Source organism: Calonectris borealis, chromosome Z (genome assembly GCF_964195595.1).
Source record: "Calonectris borealis chromosome Z, bCalBor7.hap1.2, whole genome shotgun sequence".
Classification (NCBI taxonomy): Eukaryota; Metazoa; Chordata; class Aves; order Procellariiformes; family Procellariidae; genus Calonectris; species Calonectris borealis.
Window position 1 is genome coordinate 67,697,382 of NC_134352.1, and position 10,554 is coordinate 67,707,935.

General features: G+C 58.5%; 2 protein-coding genes across 2 annotated transcripts; both read left to right on the forward strand.

Moving 5' to 3' along the window:
* Nucleotides 1-1,128: 1,128 nt before the first annotated feature.
* CCNO (cyclin O) lies at nucleotides 1,129-2,712 on the forward strand. Its single transcript, XM_075137242.1, has 3 exons — nucleotides 1,129-1,428; nucleotides 1,511-1,696; nucleotides 1,868-2,712. The coding sequence occupies exons 1-3, from the start codon at nucleotides 1,144-1,146 to the stop codon at nucleotides 2,351-2,353; spliced, it is 957 nt and encodes a 318-aa protein (XP_074993343.1). The 5' UTR covers nucleotides 1,129-1,143; the 3' UTR covers nucleotides 2,354-2,712.
* A 2,578-nt stretch (nucleotides 2,713-5,290) lies between these two features.
* Nucleotides 5,291-7,133, forward strand: MCIDAS (multiciliate differentiation and DNA synthesis associated cell cycle protein). Its single transcript, XM_075138074.1, has 3 exons — nucleotides 5,291-5,491; nucleotides 5,602-5,712; nucleotides 6,131-7,133. The coding sequence occupies exons 1-3, from the start codon at nucleotides 5,291-5,293 to the stop codon at nucleotides 6,599-6,601; spliced, it is 783 nt and encodes a 260-aa protein (XP_074994175.1). The 3' UTR covers nucleotides 6,602-7,133.
* Nucleotides 7,134-10,554: the final 3,421 nt, after the last annotated feature.

A 10,554-nucleotide genomic window follows, 5' to 3' on the forward strand; every position in this document is an offset into this window, starting at 1 on the left:
AAACAAAATACGAAGACTACAGTGGCTTTCTGCTTCTGCAGTGTACGTGAGTAACTCTTGTGCCTGTGCTCTTTTGGGTGATGAACTTTCTCTTTTGCTCTATTTATTTAATAAACACATCTGTTAACACCTTTGCATTTGTTGAAAGTCCCTCTCCAGCTTTCTTGTAGGTCCCTTTCAGGTACTGGAAGGCGGCTATAAGGTCTCCCTGAAGCCTTCTCTTCTCCAGGCTGAACAACCCCAACTCTCTCAGCCTGTCTTAACAGCTGTCTTTTCAGCTCTCTGATCATCTTTGCGGGCCTCCTCTGGACCTGCTCCAACAGGTCCACGTCCTTCTTACGTTGGGGGCCCCAGAGCTGGATGCAGTACTCCTGGTGGGGTCTCACAGGAGTGGAGTAGGGAGGGGAGAATCACCTCCCTTCAACCTGCTGGCCACATTTCTTTTGATGCAGCCCAGGATACGGTTGGCCGCCTGGGCTGCGAGCACGCAGTGCCGGGTCATGTTCTCATCAACCAGCACCCCCCAAGTCCTTCCCCTTAGGGCTGCTCTCAATCCATTCTCCGTCCAGCCTGTATTTGTGCTTGGGATTGCCCTGACCCATGCACAGGACCTTGCACTTAGCCTTGTTGGACTTCATGAGGTTTGCAGGCCCACCTCTCCAGCCTGTCCAGGTCCCGCTGGATGGCATCCCTTCCCTCCAGAGTGTCGACCGCACCACACAGCTTGGTGTCGTCAGCAAACTTGGTGAGGGTGCACTCGATCCCACTGCCCATGTCGCCGACAACGATGTTAAACAGCACCGGTCCCAATACCAACACGGCACTTCTGCCCCGTTTGCTCTCCCGGCCCTTCCAGAGAGAGGGGACCGTTCGCCGGAGGCCGCAGTCCTACGGCGGCTCCACCGCAGCCGTCTCACCCGGTGGAAAGCGCTGGAGAAGAGCCAGGCGTTTTAGCAACTCGGTTCGTTTCGGTTGCGGATTTTGTTTTGGAGACGACGCTACCCAGCCGGCCTCCCCGCGGCGGCGGGGCGGGGCGGGGCGGGGGTGCCCGGGGAGGCGGGCGGTGGTGGCCCCGGGGACGCCCCGCCGCTCAAATAGCTGCCGGCGCAGCCGGCAGCGGAGCCGGCACGGCCGCCCCCGGCCATGGTGACGGCGGCGAGCGGGCGGCGCGGTGGCACTCCGCAGCGGCGGGGCCCCGGCGGCTCCCCCGGCCGCTGCCCGCGGCGCCCGGCGCGGCGGCGACGCCGCCCGGGGACGGGGACAGGGACGGGGACGGGGACGGGGACGGCGGCGGCGGCGGCGGCGGCGGCGGGGGAGAGCCCGCAGGAGCTGCAGGCTTTCCGCGACTACGGGGAGAGCTGGTACCGCTCCCGCAAGGGGCTGGAGAGCCGCTTCCAGCCGCGGGAGCCGCTCGCCCGGCAGCCGCAGGTGGGGCGGCGGGAACGGCGGCGGGGGGTGAGCGGGGGTACCCCGTGCCGGCCCCGCCTGACCCCCGCTCCCGGTGCCGCAGGTGACGGCGGAGGCGCGCTGCAAGCTGGTCAGCTGGCTCATCCCCGTGCACCGGCACTTCGGCCTCTCCTTTGAGGCGCTCTGCCTGGCCGTCAACATCCTCGACCGCTTCCTCGCCACCACCCCCGTGGCCGCCGACTGCTTCCAGCTCCTGGGGGTGACAGCGCTGCTCATCGCCTGCAAGCAGGTAGGGCGGCCCCGGAGCCCGGCTGCCCCGCCGCCGGTGTCTCCGCAGCCCTCCTCGGCCCCCCCGAGCGGCCCCGGCGCCGGCTCAGACCCAGCCGGGCCGGGCTCCGCACTCTTTCCCCCCCGCGCTGCTCCCCCGGCTGCAGCATTCCCACCCCTGTCCCCCGCGCAGGTGGAGGTGCACCCCCCCAGCGTGAAGGAGCTCCTCGCCCTCTGCTGCGGCGCCTTCACCCGCCAGCAGCTCCGCAACCTGGAGTGCATCGTCCTGCACCGCCTGGGCTTCGACCTGGCGGCGCCCACCGTCAGCTTCTTCCTGGAGCACTTCAGCCAGGTGCGGCTGGAGGCGCGGGGGGCCGACGCGGGGGAGGCGGCGGACGCCAGGAGCCTGGCGGGGGCCGTAGCGGAGCTCAGCCTGGCCGACTACGCTTTCACCAAATACGCCCCCTCCCTGCTGGCCGCCGGCTGCCTGGGACTGGCCGACCGGCTGCTGCGGCACCGCAGCCCGCTGGACCTGCGGGTCAGCGGCTACCCGGAGGGGCTCCTGCGGGACTGCATGGACCAGCTACAGCTCCTGGTGTCTCTGAACGGGCAGTCCCTGCCGCTCCTCCTGCCCCCGGAGGTGACCCAGAAGTGCCCCTGGCTGCGGGGCGGCCGCTGACTGCGGGGGATGGCGGCGGCGGCGGCGACACGCGTCGCTTGCACCTCCGGCCGCCGCGGTCTTCGCCTCGGCCTTGAGCCGGGCTGGCTCCCCGCTGGCTCGTTCTCTGTGCTCCCTAGACCTGGCGTGGAGTCTAATCACCTGAGCGTTGGTGTCACTGGAGTTTTAAAAGTTAGGTCACATTTTGCACATGGTGTTGCTGTTTGTCAGTTGCACTTGTCCCCTTGCTGTTTTTCAAAATCCAGCATGTAAATAATATACAGAATCTCAAGTACTGTTTTATTTATTTGGAGGATGGTCCATGAAGGTAACGGTGGAAGGCCCAAATACACGTTGAATAAACTCTTTTCTACCTGTCACCTGTACTCGTTTATTTGCTGGTGGTGCGTGTACGCAGCGGGGAGAGGAAACACGTTGGCACAGAACGAGTTCAACCCAACAGTTAACTCCAGCCCCACAAAATAACTATGCCCGATGGTGTCATTCCCCATATCAAACTGACACGCGCTGGCTTGGTCATGGCTCGGGAAAAAAAAACACTAGATGCACTGACCTAAGTGTAGGAGACAAAACGTTAAGTAACAAAACAGCTGGTTATTATTTTTCCAGCAGGTCTGTAATCTAGGTGCATACTGCTAGCCAAGTTGGCACTGTAGCATGTGAAACATTCAAGGGAAGAAACCAGTCATAGTGTAAAATACTTTATTTTCCTCATTTTATTGCCTTTGTGTACAGAAGGGATGTTAAAAGAGCATACACACACCTGAAGTTGCCCTCGGGGGTGCTCGCCTTCCAGGGAACGGGCGAGCCGCACGCTGGGCTGCGCTCCGAGCCCCGCCTGCCGTCAGGTGTGCAGACACAACAAGCAAAACTTGTCCGAACTGCTGCGGCAGAAAATACCTCCGAGCCCACGGCAGGAGGCTGAGGGTCCGCTCACCCTCCGCCGGCCCCGTCGGTGATTTCCGCTGGGCTCGGCGCAGCAGCGCTGGGGGACCCTCCCGCAGCGAGGCTCAGCGAAGTCAAGATGCCGCGGGCTGGTTTCTTTTTTTCCCTGCCCCCACCTTGCGCTTTCAGCGCTGTGGCCCCTATCCCACTATTTCATAAACATCCTGACGAAAACTAGCCCAGCCCGCAAGCTGACGCCCACAGGCGGCCCAGAGGGACCTGGGAGGGGCCGGGGGACCGAGCTGCTGGCGGGGGGCGGCCGGGGCGGAGGAGCCTGGGCAGCGGGGCCGGCGGCGCCTCTCCTCGGGTTTTTCCCCGGGCAGCCCCCTCGGCCCGCCCCGGCTCCGCGGGCGCGGGGAAGGGCTCCGCGGGCGCGGGAGCCGCCGGCGCGGCCTAGAGAGGCGGCGGGAGGTTTCCGCGCCCCGGCGGAGGGAAGGCGGGCGGGCAGCCCCCGGCATGGCCCCGGCCCCCCGCGGCCCTGCCCGCACCCCTGCCCGCGGGGCGGTGCCGAGCGGGGCGCGGGGCGGAGGGCGCCCGCCGGGGCCAGGGCCGGAGCCGGGGCAGGGGCCGGGGCCGCGGCGGCAGCATGGAGCAGAGCGGCCGCCGCCGGGCCTTCGGCAGCATCTGCCCCAACAGGATCCAGGGTCCGCCCGCCCGCCTCGTCAAGAAGCCGGCCCGGCCCGGCGGGGGGGCGACGAGGGCCCCCCCGGCCACCCTGAGCCCCCGAGCGCCCCCGCCCCGCCCGCGCCGCACCGCCCCCCCGCCGGCCCCCGCCGCACCCGCCCTCGGTGAGTCTGTCCGCGGCAGAGACACCGACCCCCCGGCCGTGGCCCCCTCCCTGTGCCTCCCACCGTGCCCCCTTCGTGCCCCCACTGTGCTCCCCAGCCCTGCATCCCCCGGCCGTGACACCCCCACCATGCCCTCCACCGTGTAGCCCCAGCCATGTCCCCCTCTCTATGCCCCCCACTGTGTCTCTCCCGGTGCCTGCCCACCATGCTCCCCAGCCCTGCATCCCCCAGCCGTCCGTCTCGAGGATGCCCCCCGGCCGTGCTTTCCACTTTGCCGCGCCCCCCTGGCTATGCCCATCCCTGCCCGAGCTCCTCAATGCTGTCTCTCGCTGTCCCCAGCTCTCACCACCATCGACTGGCAGGATTTGGCAGCCTGTGCCCACATCGTTCCCACCACCCCGGCCGGCCCTGTGACCCTGCAGCAGGTAACCCCCGGCTGGTGGAGGCTTGGCCAGGGTGGCCCCCTCAAGCCAATGGGTGCTGGCAGCCCCCCCATCCTCAGGCTTGCCAACTGTGAAATGGGCACAGTGGAAGACAGCGTCTTATCCCACACGTTAGATGGGTTAGTGGCAAGGGCAGGGCAGGCGACAGATACCCAGGGGTACAGGGGCTGTGGGAAGGTGCTGAGCACAGGCAGCAGTCAGTGTCGGAGCACTATGGGCAGCAGTGGGCAGCATGGGCAGGAGTGAGCCCTGGACCTTGCTCACTGGCACGTTTCCCTCACCCCTCCCAGGGTCCCTGCTTCCAGGATGGACCAGAGTTTGATTTCCAGGAGTTCAGAGATGCTGTCGATGATTTTATATCTGGCAAGTAGATATTTCTCCTTACCTGAGCCAAACACGCCTGTGTGTGCACATCAGCAGTCACGCTGCGTTCAGTCTCCTCTTTGCTTTGTTTTTGGATTTTTGGATGCCCACTCACTGCACACTTGTCCCACCCTGGGACAGTCTGTAAGGCAGTGCGTTCCTGCACACCCCCTTAGAGGGACCTGTGCTGGCACTGAGCTTTCCCCCATGGGAGACAGAAATTAAATCCAAACAAGTTGAGGGGGTGTAGCTTGCCACAGTAGAGTAAAAGCGTGCGGGGAAATAGCGGAGGGATGCTCAGAACTGGGATGGTGTGCTGGGGTCAGGGGGAAGAGAGGACGTGAAAACCTCCTCTGCCTTAACGCCTGTGGGTATTCCCTCCAGATGCATCTACCTCAATGCCACCGTCACTGGACTGCAACGACTTCGATTTCTCACTTGGCGAGGAGGTGGCCTTTGGCCCCTGCACCCCGCAGCTGGAGAGCAGCATGCTGGCACAGATGCCCCTGCAGCGCCTGCCTTCCCCCGAGCCATGCTGGAAAGACCTGGCGGACCAGCACCAGAAAGCACTGGGAGATGCTCTGGAGGCAAACAGCCAGGTAGAGACCCCCAAGCCCTCCCCGAGGGCCTGCAGTGGGTTTCTCTCCCTCGCACCCTGCTGAGGCAGCTGCAGGGCCCTGGCTGTCCCAACCGCCCTTGTCCTTCGCAGCTGCAGGAGACCCTCACGCAGAGGCAGGAAGAGCTGGCGACGCTGCGGGAGAGCAACGTGCAGCTGAAGGAGCTGGCGAGCCAGGCCAGGCAGCTGGCCACCGTCCTTGACGTGAGTGCTGCCGCCCCACCTGGCCCGGCTGCCCCACAGCCCAGCGGGTCCCTGGGGGACAGTGCGGTGGGGCGGTGCGGGGGGAGACAGGGTGCAGGGTGAGGCCGAGCGGCACGGGGTGGGAGGGGCCATGTGGGGGGGGAAGGTGAGGAGCTGTGGGGCGGACGGAGTGGTGCAGGGTGGGGTGGCGTGGGGCAGAGCAGGGCAGAGTGTGGCGGGGTGAGGTGAGGTGGTGCGGGATGAGGTAGGGCAGGGCGGGATGGTTTGGTGTGGTGCGGGATAAACCAGTGCGGGACGGAGTAGGGCAGTGGGGGACAGCGTGGTACAGTTCAGGGCAGGGTGGTGCGGGATGGGGCGGTGAGGGGCAGGGCGGTGCGAAGCAGCCCGCGGAAGTTGCGCTCTCTCTCCCCCCCGGCAGACGCTGATGCTCCCGCAGTGCGCCGACGGGGCGGCCCTTCCTCCTCCTCCTCTTCGTCCTCCAGCTCCTCCTCCCGCCGCTGCCGCCGCCGCCCCGGCCGGCAGCTGGGGGGGGCGCGGGCGGCCAGAGCCGTGGGAGGAGGCGGCGGGCGTGGACGCCATGCTGCGGGCGGTGTCGGAGAAGTGCCGGGCCGCCCTGCGCAGCCTGGGGGGCAGCCCAGGGGACAGCCCCGGGGGCAGCCCCACGGCCAAGCGCCCGCGGCCGGCCCCGCGCCTGCACGGCGCCTTCCGCGGGCTGCGCACCGGCCGCGCCGCCCCGCGCCCGGGCGGCGGGGGGCTGGAGGAGGGCGGCAGCCTGCGGGCGGCCCTGGGGGAGGCGGGCGGCATCCGCACCCTGGCCTTTCCGCAGGGCAACGCCTTCACCCTCCGCACCGCCGCCGGCGGGTACCGCTTCCGCTGGGTGCCGCGCTGAGACCCCACGGACCCCCGCGACCCCGGCCACGCGTGTCCCGGGCAAGGCGGAGCGGGGCCTGCCGCAGCGTGAGGCTGGCAGGGCACCCCCGCCCGGCGGCCCGCTCCCCCCGCGCTCTTTGGAAGCGGGTCTTCGCGCTTTTCCCCCGTTGCTGGAGGCTGGAGAAGAGAAGGGACGAGCGCGGCGGGAGGGCAGCCAGCCGCGGCACTGCCGCTGCAGCCGTCGCCAGGCTTCACTCGGAGCTCTGGTCCTCGACTCGGCAACTCGCCCTCGGTAGTTTGCTAATGAATGTAGAGATTAAATGAAGATTTGCGCGGTTTTATCCGGAGATTTTACTCAGTTGAGCAGAAAAATGTAACTTACAGGATAGCGACTGCAGTTGGCAGGTGTGAAAACCAGCCAAGTGGTTTCAGCACGATACGCCTTCCCCATCACGGAATTTTACATCTGCAGTGCTTACAAATTGCACTTGCGTCGTTCGTGTGTGCAGCTGTAGGTGTATATTTGCACTCAGTGTGATGATTAAATAGTGCTTAAAATTGCCATTTATTTGTATTGATTTAATGTAAACACAGTGTTTTGTGTCAGGTATGCATATTTGCTTTCATTAGAGCAAAGATAACAGAAAGCTGAGCATCTACACAAAGTTTACTTTGCTTGATGTGCTCAAGCAGAAAATTTTAGAATAAAACATGATCCTGGTAACACTCAGTGATACCATCTCAAGTAAGGGGAGGCATGAATAATGTTAAATTGTTCTGAATGGGTACATTTCACTTGCACCCACTGGTTTGAGAGCTGAACCACTGATAGCAGACATGAAATGTTACCTGAAGTTTGTTTTTCTGTGGCACAAAAGTGAATGAAGGCACTGTGCTCCACCCAGGACAGAGATTTTCTCTCTGTGAAGTTATCAGTTTTTCTGCCTTTCAATACTCAGATTTTCCAGTATTCTTGCATGGGTCCATGCACATGAACAGCAATCCAACTGTAACAGGCTTGTGTGGCGGTTAAGGTGACAGCACCACATCATCTCAGTAGATTTCTCAGGGGAGCTGCAACCCTGCACGTAGTGGTGTGCTTTTGGCAAGCAGAGACTGCATTAGGAAGGAGAATGATTCTTGTCACCAGCATGATGTGTAGTTCTGTGGCTCCTAGGAGACTGCAAAGGTGGTCCTTCAGTTTCTGTGGTCCTTCGTGTCTGTGGCACTGACGTTTTCTAGCAGGGGAGGTGCTGAAGCCCTGTCTGGGATGCCAAGGGCTCAACCCTGGGACAACTCCAGATAGGTTTGTATTTCAGCAGAAGACCATTGCCACCTTGGTCAAAATGCTCTATGAAAGCTCCGGTTCAGCAGCAGACAGGAGAGACAAAACCTGCCTGGCTGCACTGAATTCAGCAGGGAATGAACTGCTAACAAAAGGCATGTATAGATACCTACAGTTCCTCTCCACGTGTTTTATGAAGTTAAACACAAAACGTATGATGTCTACAACTTTGTAATGCTCATAAGCATACTAATTCCTCAGAAATAAAGCGACACATTAAAACTGTAGACTTCTCGTAGGATGCAACAATAAAATAATGACTCTGTTGGATTGTCACTAGTGGTGTTCTTGCTGCTACTTCAAATCTTTTCAGAATTACAAATGCATGTTTATCCACTTACTTATGCCATTAACCTACTACAGAGTTTCCACTGATTACTTTTATTCATAGTGTTTCTATGTTAAATGTATCCTTGATTAATTTTAACTTGTGATCTAAAAGTAATAGAAAATGATCATAGATGTCTTTTTTAAATTTACCTAATTTTAATCCCTGTTAATTGGAAAGGCTGAAAATTGGCTAATCAGACCAAGATGTTTCTCACTGAGACTCACAGGGGCATCATCAGACACACAGACACACAACTGGTAAAAGGAAAAAGTGTTTGGTATGCAACATGGTATGTTCATAATGTTACACTGTAAACATAGTTATATAGTTCTAGTGGTACACTATAAACACCTCCTTTAAACTATAAAGGTGTAGTTTAAATTCACACTTACCCATCCACTTCCGTACAAGTTCAGAAAAAGTGGACAAATCTCTTGCACAGATTAAAGCTGCCCAACAACTGCTTTCATCAAGAGTAACTTAAAAGGGCTCCCAGTGCCCCTTGTCTTTCTGTCAGGCAGGAGTTGGTGGGATCACAGGTGACAAAGTCTGGCCCCTTGATGCATGCTCATGCTTCATGGTTGTTCCATCAGAAACTTACCCCTGGAGAAGCTGGAAGTCCACCACTAGGAATCCTCATGTCAAAACAAATCTGGCTTTAAGCTTAGTGTCTGGGGCAGGATCTGTGCCACAGGGCACAGGGCAGAGCCCCGGGCCGTGCAGGGGTGACGGACTGAAGAACGTGTTGGTCTGTGGTTTACGTTTACTGTGATTTTCTCTCCCTGGTCGTGTGTGGTCCATGCAATAGGTGAAGGGAGCTGGCCAAGCCCCCAGCAGAAAGAAAATTAAGTAGATGCAATGACATTTCATGAGCCTTGTTCCTGCTCCTAAGTAAGCCGCTTTTCCCTGCCTTGCTGGTGCTGGCCCATGGGATGGGTGGCTGTGGACGTGTGGCGGTGCAGAACTGTGGACAACTGGGACACTTTGAGGTGAAACAGAAAGATACCTTTTAATTTGGGGGCGTGCCAGGGGAAGGGTTTAGCGATCATGTTTTGAATATAAGCACCTCAATTCCATATAAGCCTTGTTCTGGGCACGTGGGTTTTTCATTGGATAAAATCTTTAGGTGTTAATTAAAAAGTGACACCAGACCTCAAGGTACAGCTTGATTAAAAAGAAATACTAGAAAGAGAAACTATCTTCTAGTAAATGGGTGCATATTAAATCAGTAATTTTAGGTCTCTTCAGGATGGCAAGGGCAAAAGGGACCTGGATGGAAGTATTTAGAAATGGCATAGAGCTTTTGATATAATTCGTGAAAGCCTTTTTTATCAGCAATGGTGCCCGTTTCCCGGTGTAAAGGCAATACCCAAGGCTGGGTGTCGGCATTTTCCTGTGGGGGTTGCCAAGGTTGTTCAATGGGTTCCAAAGAGAAAACATTGCCCGTTTACGAATCTGAGCAACTCTCCATGTGTTCGTAATAGAAATGCTCTTGCTTCGGTATTCATATCAACTTGTACATAAACAGAGGCACACATTTGGTGTCATTTAATTGGCTGAGTACCATTGTTGAAGCACACGGGTTCCTACCGTTCCCATTCATAAGAAGGTAACGTCCATGAGAAAGATGCAGCTGGTGCTCCCGTTGGTTTGCCACAGACCCTGGGAGGCAGCGGGCAGGCATCGAGGTGGCTCAGACGCTTGCTGTAGAGACCAGACTGTAACGTGGCTATGGTGCTGTAGCAGCAGCACTAAACCACTCCTATGGGTTTTGGCTCTTTTGTTCAATGATTACAGAGAAATGTAATTTTACCGACTTTTCTCCCCTTGTTTTCCTCAATATTTTTCTAAAGAAAATTATTGTGATGTCTAACTTCAGGGAAAAGACAAGCATTTTCCAGTCAGTTTTATATGACAGCAGCAGCACTCTTCATCTTTTCTAAACATTGACTTGCTTCTGGTCAGCAGCCATTATTTATATTTTGCATTGCACAGTCCTAACAAACAACTAAAGCTAATGAATTCAAAAGAGGCTGCAGTTTGCTTTGGCACAACTATTTCACAGGTGTATCAGAAAGAGTCTTAAAGTCTGCCATGCACCTAGCACCTGTTCAAACTCTGATAGCAAGTGACTATTTATGTTCAATATTTACTTTACACTCTTCAACAAAATGCTATGAAAAAACCCAAATTAGTAAGTGTCTTCAAGGTTATTAACACATTGTGATCACTTTTGGTAAAGCCTCCGGACTTCTTGCGCGGGTATGCAGTTAGGGTTAGAACTCACTTGTTAAAA